Genomic DNA, 19,003 nt, shown 5'->3' on the forward strand with positions numbered 1-19,003 from the left:
ACCACCTCAGGTCCTCTTTGTCTGTCAGAGCTGGAAACAGCACCCTGCAGCAATGTCTGCCTTGGAAATCCTCCTGGATTCCAAAAGCAGTGCATGGCAATTAGTGTGACTGCTGCAGTGCTTTCTGGTTTTCATCCTCATCAATCAGGAGTGCTTTTTATTTGCTCAGTTTCTTTTCTGCCACCAGAGCCTGCATAAGAAAGGAAATGAACAGCAGAGGGAATGTGTAGTTTGGACTGGGACTGCAAACAGCCCTTTCGGTGACTACTGAACAGCAATGCTGGCACTTCAAAACTGACATTTCAAATATCATTGCTGGCTTCTCAGAAACCCCTGATATTACTGGAGCACTTAACTCCTGTTTCTGGACTCTCTTTTAGGAAACTCTGCCCTCCACCTCTTCATCACTTACAGATAGTTTAAAATGTAAAGGTTCTGTTTGTAACTGTAGCTTCTAGATGTAGAGAGGAAATGGAGATTGAAAAAAAGAAAAATCAAGCCATTCTTCAGCCATTTAGTTTTCTATCTTCCCCCTAGGGACCATACATCACACTCCTGTGAGATAAAATGTCTAGTGCGATTATTCTTCACTAGTGTCCATATCCTCACAGGGCCATTACTGGCTGTGCCATGCTCTGTGTTTTAGCTGAATTATCTGGGCATCATCAGCTCTTCTCCAAATAGATGTGGAGGGAGCTGAAATCTTACAGCACTTATAAAAGCAATCATCCCCAAACATTTCTTGTTTGGACAAGTGACAAAGCAGTAGTGAGTAGAAAATTCTCATGTCTGTAAACTCAACTCAAGCTGCTGTTCTTTGAGGAGACTGAGGTATCTGAGAGCTGCCAAGATGTCTTGGCACTGGGCAGCCCTCAGCAGGCAGATGTCCACATTGTCACAAAAACATCAACAAGGATTTGAATATTGTGATGAATGTTTGCTCTCCTGCCCTGGAGTTGCTCGCTTCGGCTAAGGGCCAGAGTTCCCAATAAAGCAGCAAAGGGAGCATGGCAGAGGCTGGCTCCTGAGGATGAGTTTTGTCTCCTGTAAATAATTACATGACCCAGGAACCATCAGACTGCATCTTTCACCAAACACTTGGGGTTAAATTGCTCTATGCCTCGCAGCAGCAGTGAATTTGGCTCCAACCAACTTTTATATCTTTTAATTTCAGTTCTATACCTCAAACCTCCTGTCCCTTTAGATCCATGCTAACATTTTTTTTTTTGTTTTTCTTTCTCCAAAGCTGCTCTTGTCCTCTTGGGTATGAGGGGGAGAGGTGTGAAATAAACCCAGATGACTGTGAAGATAATGACTGTGAGAATAACTCTACGTGTGTGGATGGGATCAACAACTATGTGTGTCTCTGCCCTCCCAATTACACAGGTAAGAAAGGAATCCATGAGGAGTGCCTGAAGGGAAGGGTCCAAACTAAATAATGTTTACTTAGTGCGTGAGCATATGATTAATTGAAAATCTAGTCCCCTTCTAAATAATCTGAATCTCTTCCTGGCAAAATGTTAATTTTACTAATATTGCAATATATGTGCTCACAAACATGGCCACTTTTCTGAGTCAAAATACTGATGCCTCATTGTAAAATACATTGAAATATAGTATTTAAGGGATCAGACAAGTGTCTGCTTCAGTGTGCACATTCTCAGTACTGAGCCTGACATACACCTGTCCTGAACCTTGGAAAACCTTGGCTTAGGGGGGGTTGGCTTTCACCTGATGTCTCAGGGCTCTGCATGTGTTAAATACAGTGAGCCTGCTGAATTCCTGATCTCCATTTCATACGTGGGTGGGGAAAGGCTCTGTAAGAAGCTGAAGGCTCTGGTGGTGTCCTCAGTATGAGCCAGGTCAGGGAGCGCGGGCAGCTGCTGGGTCCATGGTCACAGGGTTTGGGGATGGGAGTCAGCAATGGGATGAAGTGGAGTCAGATGGAGTCAGAAATGTCTTACATTGCAGATAAATTTCCTCCTAAACCTTCTGCAAGAGTGTCTGGGTTTGTAAAGCCAGATGTCTGTTAAGGAAGGCAGGAGCCTCCCTTGAAATGGAATATGTAAACCCCCTCCCTCTGAATTGGTATAATTTTGAATTTAAGGGGCTCTCAAGCAAAGATATGGGAATAGGAATAACAGTTCTTTACTAGGAAAACTAAAAATACAGATGTAATAGTACAAACAACAAAAAAAGTACTTCCAGAGTGAGAGCAGTCCCTGCCCCCTGTGTGTCAGGGGGTGTCCCAGCCCCATCCCAGGGGGGCTCAGCCCTCCTGCAGTGCCAGCTGTGGCTCTGCTGCAGCAGGGATCCTGCACAAGGGGGGAGTTTTCCTCTGCAGCTCCAGGGCTGCTGCAGATGGGCCTGGGCTCCCTCTGGCCATGCAGGGCAGCAGAAAGCTGCTCCTCTGGCCATGCAGGGGGCAAAGGCTGCTGTGCTGTGCCAGGCTCAGATTGTGCCCAGGTAGGAATGCTTGGCTCCTCCCCTGGGCGGAGCATCTCCCCATGGGATGCTGGGATTGGGTCAGCCCTGCAGGGACACTCAGTGGCCATGGACAGAAGATAATTAATAATTAATGGCCCATTAACAAAGAGATCTCCTGGAGGGAGGATTGGCTGTGGGAGAGAGAAAGAAAACTGCCCCAAGAACAGGAGATAACTGCTCCACAGATAGGAATAGGATACACACCCCCATTTCCAGCCTAAGACCAAGAGCAGAGACTCTCCTGAGTGGAATCTAAAAATGGTTTTGCTCAAGGCCTTCTGGAGCATTCCATGGACTCATTGACACAGCCCAGCCCTCCTGGCTCAGCATGGAGGGTGAGGAAACACCTGCAGGAGTTCCTGCTCCAGCCTTTGAAATGGGGTTATTGCCTCCTGAGCATGGAGAAGCAATGAAGGGCTTCTTGTATGCTGGAATATATTGCATGTCAGGGGATTTAATGAGGATCAAGCTTGAGTGGCTGAGTAAGGCAGGAGGAAAGCTTCTAGAATTTCCAAACTCTTAAAATACTTTTGTGGCTGATACAAAGGAGGCCCATGGTAAATCTTCAGCTGAGCAAAGCCTTATGACTCAAATGTACATTTATTGGGTCTCTAAAATGATATTTCTGCCAAAACCTAAAAAAAAAATCAGCTTAGCAGAGTAAAGAGTTTTGCTTGTAGGATGTTGAGCCCATTGTGCTTACTTGTGCACTATTTATGTCAGCTACTCTTGGGTGGTTTCTAACAGAGCTCAATGCAAGGAGGCAGAGTCTTTACATTTACGACAGGAAATGGATTTGACCAGCCAAGAAAAGACATGTCCAGTAAGGAACTGAATCCAGCATATATGCAAATGCACTTTCCTTTCCACAGGATTATTGCAGAATCTTTTTTTTTTTCCCAGACAATAGAGGTAGGAAAGAACTAGATTGGGATTTCTTCTCAAATGGCCATCTGGATAATGGCTAGGGAACTTGTGTGATACTTTAGGAAAATTTTTACTCAACTTCCAGTGGCTTTTGTTTTGTTGATTTTTGGCTTTTTTTTTTTTTTTTTTTTTGTTCTTGTTTTTTTGGGGTTTTTGGGGGGTTTTTTTTTTGGTTTTTTTTTTTGTGTGTGTGTGGTTTTTTTTAATCTGAATGTTTGCTCTGCTGTGCCTCTGCTGATTAGCAGGAGTTTGTCAAATACCAGAGCTCACTGTTGCCATGTGGGTAATATAAAACCACAGAAAATGTGCTGTCATAGTGCAGGCAATAAGAAAATAAGGAAATACTTCCAGAAAATACAATATGAATCATAGGTGAAAAAGGTTGCAAAAATAGGGGTGTTGCTTATATTAGAATATCTCATGTTGCTTAAAATAGGAAGAGTTTGGTGAACTGTGATACCAGAACTGTCTTAACCTGCTTTACCTCCATTTTGGAGAGGGATATTTCATCAAATCTGACCAGTCACTGGCAGGACTGACTGCAGTGCAGCTGGCTGGGCTGAAATGTCCATCAGAGCTGCTCCTGGCCTCAGAGCAGGACAAGGAGCATCATAGAATGGCTGGGAGGGTTGAAGCCATCAACCAAACAAAAGTACCCACAAGCCAAGCCAACCTGAGCAATGGTTTTGGGGGTCCTTATCAGTTGAATCCAAACAAGAAATGGGGAATCATGTGAAATGCTCAACTGGCTGAACAAAAGTGGAGGAAATGCCATGGAAGCACAAAGGGAAGCCCTGACAGCACACCTGGGAATGGTTTGTGTGTCTGACCTGAAAGAGAAGGGGCTGCAACCAGAGTTTGACTGAAGTCTGCTGGACATCCAGGGTATCTCTAGGTATATTCTCTTTAGATGAACCTTTTTTGTACTGAAGGAATATCAGTATCTGTCAAAAACAACCAAAAAAAGCTAGGTGCAGATGAGTTCAGTATTGCACAGAGTGTGAAGGCCAAGAGCTCAGAGACAAAGCCGTTCACTCCAGGAGTCAGGAGAGCTTATTCCTGTGCCCAGAACTGTGTTTTGAGGTACCTGCCTCTCTCTGGTGCTAGATGTTGAGTTACCAAACTCTGTGTGCTCCAGCTTTGCCAGGTGTATGGATTTGATCTCTTTATTTGAGAAGAGAAAGGCAGAGGTGTACAGTCCAGGGAAGGAGTTTTCCTGTGAGGTAATCTGGGGGACAATGAGCTCTCAATGGGCACAAACATCCACAGCCAGGCTGTATCTAGCAGGACAGAAAATGTAGGTGATATCTCTTTATGCTGTACCCAAATATTCTCCTTAGTTCTGTTGTTAACAAGTAGTAGACAGACAGAGTGAGCTCATCAACGCTTGTATGGAAAACAGAAATTTCTTTGACAGGTTGACTGGCTGGATTTTGTGGCTGGAGAAATCCATACCATCCATTTTATCAGTATGATTATGCAAGAGTTGTGGGTTCTATGTACAAATGGGATTTCTCAGCTGTAGTTAACCCCCATGTTCAGTCAGAGGGTCTGTCTGGCACTGGAGCCTGGGATGTTTGCAGTAACCTGAGCTCAGAGGTGCCCAGCTCAGTTATCCAGATTCCTGCTTTCCTCCCCTGCCAAGCAGGGAGCCTGAATCCCTCATCACCCCTGTGCTCTTGGATACCACAGTGCTGGTAACACTGCAGTGATATTTCAGTAAATTCTGCATTTATAGAACAAATGTATGCTGTAATGCAAAAAAACCCCACCAGTCTGAATGCAGGGAAGAAGATCCAAGAGTGTGTCTGTGTGTTGTTCTGTAAGAAACAGTTAGGGTCCCCCTTGGCTTAGTTGAGTAATGGTTAAATCATGATAGTAAATCTTATGTTCCTAAATGAAATACAAATTAAAAATGAATGTGTTGAAATTTTTGACTATTGACAGAGTCACAGTATCCAGGCTTTGGTTTTTTCCATACCTTAGTGTGTTCCTGCTCTATCTGCTGTCTGCCTGGTTTTACTGGTTATAGCCTTTTTAGGGAACAATATCCCAAATTATGATGCATGAATTTTGCATTCATTGGTTGGAAAAATGAAGGCCAAAAATCTTTCTTCAATTAATAAGATTTTGCAGTGTTTTCTTTTAAAATTCTTTGACAGTCTTTCCCCAGACTCAGAGCAGATGAAAAATGGCCAATTTGTTAAGTGACTGCTGAGGAAGGAATTTCCCACACTCCAGCCCCATTTCACTTTCATTTAAAAAAAGAAAAAAAACCACACCAAAAAGCAGCCCACACTCACACAATAACCTCCTTCCTAGTTCTTTTCCATCTATTAACTTTAAAACAATGTGGAATTACAAATGGATTCCATGAAGTACTAAATGCAAGTTAAAAAAGACTGAGAGGAGGGAGAGAGCGGAATGCCATAAAAAAGCTTCAAACCTGTACCCACCATCACCAGGTTTCCCCACCATTCTTAAAATCAATATTTTCAATATTTGTTGCCTGTATTTAAATAACCAAACCAATCCTCATGCTGTGTAGCAGATCCTGATGGCTTTAATTGTCAGCTGATGTCTTATTTTTCCTCTGCCCCACTGGTTATTTTAATCCTGAAGCTGAATTATAAACATGTAATTCCTCCAGGACAATCACGTACCCAAATCCAGCCAACTCTGAGGAGTCTGGGGCTGCTTTACAACCTGCTGGGACTTTTGGTGGTTTACAGCTCCTCCTTGCAGTTTTGTAGGCTCTCCTTCCCTTCAGAAAGAAACATTGAAAGAGCAGGATAGGCATTAGATCAGTCACCTGGTTCTTGCCCTTCTTGTGTTTTCCTAATCTCTGCTTTTTTGGCTGTAGCACGGCCTGTCCCCAGCCATTGATGCAAACATTGTGTTTTCCCTTCAGCTTTGTGGTGTGGGAATGTGGGGCAAAATTCAGAGTTTTCCTGTGACCGTGTTCACAGGGGTCTGAGGATGAGGGAAGAGACGAGGATCTGACTCCATGTTTCAGAAGGCTTGATTTATTATTTTATTATATATATTACATTAAAACTGTACTAAAATAATAGAAGAAAGGATTTCATCAGAAGGCTGGCTAAGAATAGAAAAGAAGGAATGATAACAAAGGTGTGTGTCTCAGAGAGTCCGAGCCAGCTGACTGTGATTGGCCATTAATTAGAAACAACCAACATGAGACCAATCACAGATGCACCTGTTGCATTCCACAGCAGCAGATAATCAATGTTTACATTTTGTTCCTGAGGCCTCTCAGCTTCTCAGGAGGAAAAATCCTAAGGAAAGGATTTTTCATAAAATGCATCTGTGACATTTCCCCTTCCTTTCCTTTTTCCCGTTCCCTTCTGTTACAGCTCTCCTCCAGCCCATCACTGCTTTGCTCACAGTCCTGGGCTCAAACACAGAATCTCATCCCTCCAAAGAGATCTGTCCTCAGCCTCTCTGCCCTCTGTGCCTCCACGAGAAGAGGGGTCCGAACATGCACAGAGGAACAAATGGGCTGCACCAAACATGCCCTGGGTGCTTTCAGTGCTTTGCTGCTTTGTCTGCTGGTTTATTTGGTTTTGTTGTTTGCTGTGACTTTTCCTCCTCCTGTCTGATTTTAGCAGAAGAAGAAATATGTAGCACTTACACACACACAAAAAAAAGCCAAACCAAAAACCCAGGAAAGGCATTCCTATTTGCCAAAGATCCTAAAAAGCCTCAACAATGCCCTCGCTTCTTTGTTCTGAAACCTAAAAAAAAAAAATAATTAGTGGCTTCCACTACTGAAAATAGGTCTTTACTAAAATACCCAGTAACCCATGGCAAAGAGAGGGCAGGAGCAAATGTTTAAAATAGTTTGCTTGCCTGGGAAAAAGCTGCAAGCAGTTTGTATCACTGAAAAAAAAAATCCCTCTCAAAATAAATAGTAATAAAATAAAGCTAGGAACTATTTCTGGTTTGATGTGTTTGGAAGAGAAGGCTGAGATCTGTTTTACCTTAGGGGGACCCTGTGGTATCCTGTGGTATCTGAGAGCTCTGAGCTCTTTCAGAGCCCAGGTCCCTGTTAGTGATTGGGGGCTCTTTTCCTGGAGTGTCCCACTGTGGTGACTCTGTCTGGCCAAAGCCCAGCACCAATGCAGGGAGAGCTGCACCAGTGCAGGCAGACAGCACCAATGCAGGCAGACAGCTGCAGAGAGAGCAGCACAGTGCAGCCAGACAGCTGCAGGGAACAGCAGCAATGCAGCCAGACAGCTGCAGGGGGAGCAGCACCAGTGCATGCAGACAGCTGCAGGGAGAGCTGCAAGATGCAGCCAGATGGTTCCAGAGAGCAGCACCAATGCAGCCAGAGAGCTGCAGCTGTGTGGAGCTCGTGGCTGTCCCTCTGTCCTGGAGCCCCCCATGGCTGGCTGCTGTGGCACCTGTGTGGCTCTGTCCCCAAGCCACCCCTGGGCAGGCTGAGAGGGATCATGGCACTGAAGCTGCTTTTTTCCCCCAAATTTTTGCTACAGGAGCAAGGATGTTTGAGGTGGTGTGGTTCAGCTTGTGGTTCCACAGGGACCTGGGCTGACTAATAAATGCTGAAGGCTTAAACAAGTACTTAGCTATCAACTCCTTTTACATTTTGGAACTTCAGCCATAATTTCCTCAAGACAGAGAAAATTGTGGTCAGAGTTTAGTGTGTTTTCTTCCTTTTTGTTTGAAGGAGTTCTGCCTTACATGGAAGTCTCTCAGTTTTAGTTACTTGGCAGATGTGAAGTGTACTCACTTTCTGCATGAAACACAAAAAGGCACCCACATTTCCCAGTTGTGTTACTGGGAGTGAGAAGTGCTGGAAGACCTGGAAGGTTTGGGCTTTGTTCAAGAGCCTAAGCCCATTCCCAGCCCTGTTTTATGAAGAGAGAACCACATATCACTGCTATCAGATTGGACTCTTATCTGACCCTCTGGGAGGAAATAACACAGCAGCTGGCAGGGCTGCAGCCTGTCCTCAGCCTCAGTGTGGGTGTCCTGCTGTGCTGGAGTGCTCCAGCATCTCCTCTGGTCAAACTCCCCTCTCCCAAATGTAAAATGTCATGTTTGTGCAATAAGATATACCAGAGAATTATATACCAGAGAATTCCTCCTTGTTCAGCAGGACAGCATGCCTGCAAGAAAGTGGAATGTCAGCTACTGCTGTCCTGTAGGATGAGCAGAGCGAATTCATCCTCAAATGGGATCTGAGGGTCATTAAATCCAGTCTGTCAGGAAACACAGTGGGAAACAAGGAAATCAGGCAGCTCCTGAAGAACTGTGTCCTGTGCAGGGGAGCCAGGCTGGAGCAGCTCTTGGGATGGAGCCACCTTGGAGGAGTCTATGAAGGACTGGGAACGCTCCTACAGAATCCCATGGGAGTTCTGGAGCAAGGAGTGCTGGAGACAAAGCATTTTTAACAGGCTCCAGCCCCATTCCCTGCTCAGATCAGCAGGAATCCACAGGGTGTCCTCTCTGTTAGCCCAGGAGGAACATCTCAGATGTGTGGCATCTCAGGTGTCACTTCTGCACTAGATCGTGTGGATAGCTGAACTGATCCTCAAATTACTCCAAACAACTGGAAAACATCCATATGAATAAATACAGCTCAAAAATGCATGGTGTCCAGCAAAAGAAGATCTTTCCCAGACACTGTGGTTCTGAGGAACAGTGCTTCAGGCAGGTCACCACCTTGCAGGGGCACTGGAAATTGTCTGGTTCAGTCAATGTTTCCCACACTGCATTGTGTGGCATTTGGCATGTTGAATATGGTTTTTCATACTCCAGCAGTGCACAGCACACATTCCTTCTCTGAGATTCTGAAACACTGAAAGGATCATTATTTCCCTGCCCAGAACTGGTTTTACCCATGCTCCCTTTGCTGAACCTTAAGCTTAGGGAGAATTTCTCCTTGAATCTGAAAAACAAGCCACTGTGGGAATCCCAGCATGGAATCAAACTTAAGGGTTCACACTTAGCAGGCCAAAACCTGGTAAGGGAAAACCTGGGAGTTTTTAGCAATTAAGACAGGATAAAAAGCATAAATAACTCTTTTTGCCTGCTAAGTATTGTGGGCAGTGTTTGTCAAGCAAGAGCAAACTTCAATGATCATGCAGAATTTACTCTGTTACAGTGCATTTCAGGTGATTTCTCTTATGTTTTTGTATCTAACATAACAGCATTTGCTGCTGAAGGATTTTCACAGAGTTTCTCATTTGTTCATTGCAAGTTGAAATAGTTTGGAAGTAAAATTTTTTTTTAATTATTTTCTTAGATGAGCCTCAAATCATTTTCATCAAACATCAGCAACATTCCTTACTGAATTACTTCCTTGGAGGAACACCCTGTCTGTTCCACCCAACAATTTTTAGGTTCAGTGTTCTGAAACTTCCAATTGGCACTGACTTCTTTTTAATGACTGAACAGAGAGAAGGGGGAAACAAAGCAACAGCAAACATTTCTTCCAATGCAATTTATTAGATATAAAATGAGTAATCTCCTATGAGAAGAACAGCGGAGTGTTTTTTATTAGCAGCAAGGAGACAAATTCCACTCAGGCTCACCTGGCAGAGTTCAGAATGTTGCACCACACTATTGAAGCCCTGGAAAAGTTTCCATGCTGTGGATGCAGGCCAGGCTTTCTGCATCCTTCCCTCACCATAAGCACGTTCCTTTTCTCAAGTAATATTGTGAAATCCTCAGCAGCATATTTACTGCCAGTCCTGCAGGCCCTACTAAAGCTTCTCTTGCATTAAGGACGGGGATATTTTCTGTGTTGTTTTGTCAGTATATTACAACAAAGTATCACCCAACTGACACATGGAACAAAAGAAAAATCGTTGAACTCATTGGTTGCAAATTGCTGCTCTACATTGTCTTCTCATAACTGCAGTTTCACTTAAAGATAAATAAGTAAAATACTTTTACTGCATCCAGCCTCTCTTTTACTGATTAGGGAGGAATAGCAGAGCTTGGATCCTGGTTTTAAAAGTCTAATGGGGCATGAAATAAATAGCTCTCATGACAGCAGAGAACGGAAAAAGATAGATGATTATTAAACTGTGTGTAAAAGTCATCTTTATTGCCCTATTGTTGTTTTGGCTTCGCTCTGAGACGTGGGGAGGGCTCAGAAAAGCCTGAGCGTGTTTTTTGGCAGCTCTTCATAGGCAATGAGCCCTGTGGAAAGCCCCATGAAATTCATGATTCTGTTGAAAAATAAGGCCAGGAAAATGTTGCAAGAGACAAAAAAAAAAAAAAAAAAAAAAAATCTGTGTTTCTTTAAGACAATGTCAGCAAAGGTGACAAGGGAGGTGGTTTTGAAGGAGCAGAATTCCTTGGCTATTGTTCAGGGATTTTTTTTTCTCTTTCTATTTTTTTCCTTTTTTCTATTTTTTTCTTCTTGCATGAGTTACGAGCAAAGGGAGATCCACCTGTTAAAGTTCCACCTGTCACTATAACTTGGTTGTAATCTGAAAACTGAAATATTTTGTGGTTTATCAGACTGCTCTCTGTTTGCTTGCATGTTACCTATTCTCTTCAGATTTGATTAAAGAGAATAAGTGTGCCTTGATGGAACAAAAGATTACTTGGGATTAAAAGAGTTGCTTAACTCTTATAAAATAAATGTAGATGTGGTTTTCCTCTCTGTTTTATAGAAGCCCTTCAGAAACCCAAACTGGAGCTGTGATTTGAGAACATGTAGGAGAGAGGAAAATGGGGAGGTTGGATGGTTTTCTACACTTGAGAAAGCTTTGCACTGAAGTTCTCTCTTGTTTTAGCATGATCAAATATCCTCCACAAAGAGAAGCAGTGCTGCTAGGAGCTGGCCCAAGATGAATGTCCAGTCTGTTTTTAGGTTCACATAACTATCCAGTGAGAAATTTGGACTAGACCTTTAATTGCTGCACAGAGAAGCAGCCCTGTGTCACTCCAAAAAAAAAAAAGAGGATCACATTTTTCCTCTGATACTGACATTAAAGCGACCAATGAATATTGAGCTCTCAGGTCTGAGGGCAGATTTTTTGGCCCAGATAATTTTCTGAGTGAATAAAATATGAGAAAGACATTGTGTGGCTGGTGCCTTGGGCTTTGCTTTTCAAAAAGTGTTTTATTTCCCTGGCATGCTTTCTGCAGCATCTACTGAACATTGGTGGCGCCTGAAATAATGACCAAGAGGTATTTTCTTCCTGAGATGAGGCTGCTCCCAAGTGAGCTCCCTAATGAGTGATAGATGGGAAAAATAACAGGAAGGATCCTTAAATGTTCCAAGTTTTGCATGAAAAATATCTCTTTTTTTGGATGCTGTGTTTGGTACCTAGCCTAGAATTCTCCTACATTTTGATAGTGGTGTCTTCAGAATGACACAGTGAGTCATAATATTTGACATTTGGGGAGATTTTTACTGGATCTCTAAGCACTTGTCAAGACTGTTCAGAAGAATACTTTAAGAAGAATTATGATTTCCTTTGAGAGTTTTGATACTGTTCATATTTTTTTAAAGCCTGCTTCCTTTGCTTCAAAACAAAACAAAGGAAAAAATAGAAACTTCAAAAGTATGTATTGACCATTTATAGTGCAAGGACAGTTGAAGGCATCTATCCACACTCTCTTCAGTTATTAGAAGGCCTTCCAAAATTATTTCCAGCTTTAGCCCATTTGAGCTCTTTTCATGTCACCAGCCAGTTAATTTTTTAATGTTTATTTTCACATGAGATCCATAGCACACAAGGGACATGGGGAATATCAAGATGACAAACTGGCAGCTCTCCAAGCTTTGTAGCAAGGTGTGCCCTGCTCATGTTCAGGTCTGAGGGAGTGCCTTTGTTAGTTTTTGGGAGGGTTGGTGTCCTGTGGGCTTGGGGATGGCAGTGAACAGACCTGTCCTGTGTGGGGATACAGTGTGGGTAAATGAAGGTGGTACAGAATGTAATCTTATCCCCTAAAGAGTTGCAGCTGAACCAATTACTAAAGATTAGGAGGAGGCTTGATGTTAACAGGCCTGTTAACAGGTGTCAACAGCTGTCCCCAGTGTTCACAGCTATAGGAACTGAACATCTCTCATTGCTTTTGAGGAGCAGCAAAGTGCAGTGGCCAACCCCAAACCCAGATCTGTTCCCTGGTTCCCATGGATCTGCAGTGTTCAGTTTCCTTGGCACATCCCCTTTCCTCAGCTGGATATTTTCATTGTATTTGCACAGGGTTTGTCCAGGGCTGTGAAAAGATTTGGTAGCCTGTGACTGTGTTTGCAGGGGTCTGAGGATGAGGGAAGAGATGAGGATCTGACTCCATGTTTCAGAAGGCTTGATTTTTTATTTTATGATATATATTATATTAAAACTATACTAAAAGATTAGAAGAAAGGATTTCATCAGAAGACTAGCTAAGAATAGAAAAAGAAGGAATGAATAACAAAGGCTTGTGTCTCGGACTCTCTGTCTGAGCCAGCTGACTGTGATTGGCCGTTAATTAGAAACAACCAACATGAGACCAATCAAAGATCTGCCTGCTGCATTCCACAGCAGCAGATAATCAATGTTTACATTTTGTTCCTGAGGTCTCTCAGCTTCTCAGGAGGAAAAATCCTAAGGCAAGGATTTTTCATAAAACATGTCTGTGACAGTAGCCTTTAACAGTGGTAGCTGCCTAGGATCCCTTGGCTCCAGGTGGAATTGCTTGTCCTGTAACTTCTGTGCACAATAAACTGCAGGATGCCATGGCAGACTCCCCTGGTAGTGCCAGCCCAGCACCAAGCCAGTAGGGTTTGTATGGCCCACAAGGATGGGGTTTGTGCTGGAGGTGCCCCCTCCCATGGGTTGTGTTCCTGCTCTCATTTACACTTGACAGCTCTCAAAAGCAGATCTAGGACACATTCATGTTTGAAACACACAAAAACAATTGACAAACACATATTATACTTCCATTCTCAGAGGAAGAGTCATACCAAGAGCTGTGTATCTTGTGCTGGAGGGAGGCTGGACATGTGGGAGGGATAACCTGACAGAGCAGTAGCAGCTGGGGGAGTTAACAAACCACACCTATCAGCACCAGAATAATCCTCAAAACTGTGCTCTCAGCCAGCTCACCAGATCACAGAACTGATAAAAGATGGATGGTTCTGATTTGCATTTTCCATCTGAATTTTGATCTTTGTGGTTTGCTTGGCTTGTGTTTTCAGGTGTTTCTCTGTAACCACTAGAGTGTAGAGAAATGTGAGGATTTTTGAGAATGGCATTTCTCCCAGGACAGGCGGAGCTGCAGCTCCATGAAAACCTTCCAGAACAATGCCAGCCCACCAGTGCCTCCCACATTATCCTTTTTCCCCACCATTTCCATGGCCTGTTGGTTATGTGATGGTGTGTACTATGTACAGGCACAGAAAATATGTGTAACCTTGAAACCCTGCAGATGTAGTCCTCTGGTGGAGCTGCACCGGGGGTTTGGGACTGCAGATTTTTTGGGGTTCCATGCTGGGATTACCTGACCTTTGCTTTCCCTGCAAGGCTTTGGGAGGTGTGGGATAGGTTTCTGTGTGATTCTAGGGAAGGCAAAGATCTCTGTGGTCTTTGGCTGCATCTCAAATCCTGGGGTACTGAAGTGTGACCTAATAATTTAGAACTCAAAGAAGGATTGTATTTAAATAAACTATCACGGCTTGAATGTTCTACAGCTATTAATTATTAAAACTTATACAAATCCAGGGAGGTTCATGGCATGTTATACACCAGACCTAGAAACAGCTGAGCTGGGCTTACATGAGGTAGATTTTTTTTTCTAAAAAGACATCATCTCCTGTGAGCACAATAGAGCTAGTACTTCTCTTATAAATAGTGAATGTTTTATAATTGCATGCAGTCCTAAAGCTGGTTCCTATTATGGAGAGTCACAGAGGTTCTGGGGGGAGGGTTTGTGGCTTGTTGTTCTTTCCCAGAATGATGTCCAATCAGCTTCTTTGGCAGTGTATTAACCATGGCTGAAATATGTGCCCTTGTGAAAATGTTAGGGTCCAATGAGCAACTTCACTTTTGTGTCACTTTCTTGCTTTGAAACGAGAGGTTCTGGGTCAGGAGCTGCCCATTTGATCCCTTGTCTGTCTGCAAGCGGAGTTCATAGTCAGTGCTTTTACAGCAGGCTTTCAAACCCCTGTGACAGGAACAGTGTGGTCACTGCAGGTCAAAGGAGCTGATTTAATGAAGTCTCACGTGCCCTCAACAAGCAATTTTGTCACTTCCTGCTGAACTACTGAGCTGTCTGCACGTGGGGAGATTGGCCATCCCTGGACATCTTGGGTGTTCAGCATTGTTCAAGCTGTGTCACAGCTTTTTTTGCTTTTCCTTTGCCTCAGGTGAGCTGTGTGATGAAGTGATTAACCACTGTGTTCCTGAGCTAAATCCCTGCCAGCACGAGTCCAAATGTGTTCCCTTGGACAAAGGCACCAGGTAAGAGAGTGTGTGTGTTGGTCTCTGCACAGAGGGCACATTCATCCATTGGCTTGACTGGAGTTGTTCTGGCAATGAGTGGGGAGCAAAAATCTCCAAAATTAACACAAATTATGCAAGGCTATATACATTTGAGTTTTCTGTGCCACATTTTAACTTTAATCCATACATAAATACTTTTCTAGCTTTCTGTGGTTTACTGAAAATAATGGATGTACCCTCAGAGCAGAGGAATTATTCTGAAATAGAGCATGGCAATAGGAGAATTTATGGAGCAGTCACTGCAAAGCACCTTATCCTACATCACAAACCAAGGAGAGTTTCCTTATGTGATCCTTGGGGCACTTATAAATTCAAGCAGTGTAAGAGGAGCCTGAACAGTTCAGAGCTGGTGGCTCCAGCTCAGGAGCTGCCTTTTCCATTGGCTTTGCCTGGCTCATCTGGGCTTTGGTGATGTCTGCGTTTGCATTTTCCTCTTGGGAATGACACTGGCTGTGTCTCAGGGGTGAGAGAAAGCCTCGTGTTCTGGATGGCAGCAAAGCACCAGGAGCTTTGGGCCCGGGGACTTGGAGAGGTGGCAGTGGCAGCGTTCGTGGCTTGTCTCAAGAGGGACTGGCAGAGCAATTTAGCAAATAGAGACAGCAGGAAAGTCCAGCTCTGTGAAAACCTTATCAGGAAAAGATCTCAGGAGACAAATCCAGGAGAGGTGAGTGCAGAATGAGCTGCTCTCTGCCCCTTCCCTGAGGCTGTTTGGCAGGGCAGCCCTGGGGGCTCACTGATCCCCTCTGGGCTCTGTCCTCTGCCAGGACAGGGAAGGTGACAGGCTTTGCTCCTCCTGGCAACTTCCAGCTGGGGTCAGATTGCGTCCTGTGAAGTGACCAGCATGTCAGAACAGTGTGAACTGCCACACGGGACATTTCAGGAGGGTTAGAAGGAAATGAATCAAAACCTTAGAGAAGGTGGCTATCTCAGCTGACTCTCTGCTAGACAGGCAGTACAGCACCAGCCTTTCTTTTGGGTGAAAAGCCTCCAGACAGAAATGTTTCTAAATCTTGAAGAAGATGAAGCTATTAAATGGTGAGGACGGTTCCTGAACTGATGTGTAGGCACCAGACAAGGAGGTGTGTGCCAGTGCATCAATAGTTCCTGATGTTCTTTCCAGGTTTTGTTCCCAATTAATCCATCACTTGGTTAATCCAGCACTTTTGGGTAATTCAGTAGCTACAACATGTTTTGAGGTGAAGGCTTGTAACTCAAATTGCCTTCTTTTAGAGCATGGAGGGGTGCAGGCAGCTGTGAATGGTTTTCCCATTGCTGGAAGCATTGTCATACCTTCCACCCAAACTATTTGAGTAAACAAGATAGTTTTTCTCACATGCTTGCTAGAAAAGTGTTCTTCACAGTAGGGCCACTAGCCCTTGAGGGGAGCTAAATAACTGCTTTTAAGTATTTTTCTGCTACTCTTTGTTGTGTTATTCTTCCCACTATTCATAGAACACTGTCCCAGACATCTTTTATGAAAAATCCTTTCCTTAGGATTTTTCCTCCTGAGAAGCCGAGAGGCCTCCGGAACAAAATGTAAGCAATGGTTATCTGCTGCTGTGGAATGCAACAGGTGCATCTGGGATTGGTCTGTGTTGGATATTTGTAATTAATGGCCAATCACAGCTGGCTCAGACTCTGAGACACAAGCTTTTGTTATTGATTCTTTCTTTATCTATTCTTATATTCATTTTTCTGAATGAAATCCTTTCTTCTATTCCTTTAGTATAGTTTTAATGTAATATATATCATAAAATAATAAATCAAGCCTTCTGAAACATGGATTCAGATCCTCATCTCTTCCCTCATCCTCAGACCCCTGTGAACACGGTCACAGAACACTACAGAAAAATCCATTATTTCTTTATTCTCCTGTCCCATTTTGCTTTCTAGCAGCCAAACTTGAGAAGTGAAGGAGCCTTGAATGTAGAGGTGTCCAAGCATTGCTATTTCTTTCATACTTTGGTGGCACCAGACCATTCAGAAATGAGCCCTCAGCAGTTGTGCAATGATGTGTGGATGCTGCTGGGGCTCTGAAAACAGCAGCCTGTGCTCCTGTGCTGATCCCCTGAGCTCCTGTGGTGCAGGATGAGGCTCCTGAAGGAGGAATCTGGCTCCTGTCCATCTGTCTGTCTGCTTCAGAGGCAGGGAGTGTCAATGGCAGGAGTGCGCTGGGCATGTGAGCAGGACACACCAGTCTGTCTGTCCTGCTCTCAGCTCTGGTCAGTCTGCAGCTCTGCAGATGGAAGAAAAGATGACAAAGACAGGAAAAAAAAAGATAGGAAGCCAAGTTATTTATTGATGTGGGGAGAGAAATTCCATCCTGGCCCTGCCATAGGAGCTGTGATTCACGGCTTTAATACAACAGACATTGAGTGCATGCAGATGCAAATCCCCTCAGATAGGCCAACAATTTAAATACCACTGGACATGTTTTAGGCTCTCTGTGATACTGGGAATCTTGCCATCACTACAAGGCTGTAGGAGAAAACAAGATTTCAACTGTAGTGGTATCAGATGGTCACTGGGAAATGAGATATCTAATAATTTAAATTACTCTCTTGCCAGGATCAGAACATCAAAGTTTCTTTGCCACCTCCTTTACTACATCAGATTTTACTGATGGACCTTCAGTATGTGTGGGACTGTGGGATAAGGATGGAGTTACCATGCCCCATTCCCTGATGGCACAGACCCTGAGTTTCTAGGAGATGAGGAACTCATGGGGCTGAATTTCTCCCCTTCTGGACTTCAGGCAGGCATTTTTTGGTAGCTTCAGCTTAGATGTGACACTCCAAGAGCTCAGAGAAGACTGACCCAAAAGGAATTCCATGCTTCTAAAGCCAAGCTTGGAAGCAAACTGCACTATTTCAGTGTGTCTGTGGCTGCACAGAGCTCTTTGCTTTTGGAGTTAAATTTGCAGGTGGCTTTCCTCCCTTCCAGCCTCCACATCTTTAGTATGCTGTTACTGTATAGAAGAAGAGTAGCTTTCTATATGCCAGAAAACAAAACAAAACAAAACAGCCTTTAACACAATGAAATTACTTCCAAAAAATAACTTCAAGAAAGGAGCATGTTTTTCCATTCACTGTATTGATGTTGGAGCATGATATAAATATACTTTATTATTCTAAAGCTTGGAATTATTACCTGACAGCTTAAAATGCTGATTTAATGCAGCCCCGCAGAGAAAAGTGGTGGTTCTGTCATTACTGAGATAGCCAATACACATCATAAAAGTGATGCATGGCAGCCCTGAATAAGGAACTGCACATTGTTCATTATTACATCACTTTATATTAGGACTGCGGGGATCAATAAAAAACAACAGGATTAAATGCTGCCAGTTCCCCTCACAAAGCCTTTTGATTGACACTGTTTCCTTGCAGGTGTGTCTGCAATGCTGCCAGAAAACACTGCCCATTTCTTAGGGTTTGGGGCAGGAACACCTCTTGTTTTTTGCTCTTTGCTCTGATTTGCCATCTCCATTATGTTAACCACAGTATTCCCTGAGGCAGCAAGGTGTAAAATGGCAATGCACACATGCAGAGGTGGGAGATGGACCCTGCTGTGGCTGCCAGGTGATGGTGGGGCTGTCCTGGAGGGAGGGTTCTGCATGCCCCTACCCCTGCCCAGGGACAGACCAGGCTGTGCCCCATCTCCTCCTTCAGCCAGCCAGGCCATGCTCTGCAAGGAACTGGAGCTCACATTCGGTGTGAGTGACCCTGGGTGGGGTGGCTGCTGTCACCCTGCAGCCTCTCTGGCCACTGGCACTCACAGGTGACACTGTGGATCCTGCAGTGCCACCCAGCTCAGCCGTGGGAGCAGCCAGGAGCTGTCACTGGGGACAGCACAAGGAGGCTGCCTGGGAGTGGCAGTGGTGTTTCCTCATCACTCCTGTGTGTCCAGCTCCTCTGAAGAGGTTTCCCCCAAGTTTCCTCCTGCATTTACCCCCCCAGGCTGCTGGCAGGGAGGAGGAGGAGTAGACCAGATGAAGAGATTGATGGAGCAGTAGCCTCTCTCCTGATGCCACATCCTCAGCTTTATAATGTCTCTCTTCTTCCAGCTGCCAGTGACTACCACACTGTGTCCAACCA

At 44.2% G+C, this 19,003-nt stretch overlaps 1 protein-coding gene across 1 annotated transcript in view; it reads left to right on the forward strand.

The window, feature by feature from the left end:
• The window catches only part of SLIT3 (slit guidance ligand 3), a 487,105-nt gene that overhangs the window by 434,096 nt on the left and 34,006 nt on the right, over positions 1–19,003 (forward strand). The window contains exons 28-29 of the mRNA XM_058815569.1: positions 1,247–1,386; positions 14,771–14,864. Coding sequence (XP_058671552.1) covers positions 1,247–1,386; positions 14,771–14,864 — 234 coding nt within the window. The remainder of the gene's footprint in view (positions 1–1,246; positions 1,387–14,770; positions 14,865–19,003) is intronic.

The sequence above is a fragment of the Ammospiza caudacuta genome, chromosome 16 (genome assembly GCF_027887145.1).
Source record: "Ammospiza caudacuta isolate bAmmCau1 chromosome 16, bAmmCau1.pri, whole genome shotgun sequence".
In the NCBI taxonomy this organism is placed as follows: Eukaryota; Metazoa; Chordata; class Aves; order Passeriformes; family Passerellidae; genus Ammospiza; species Ammospiza caudacuta.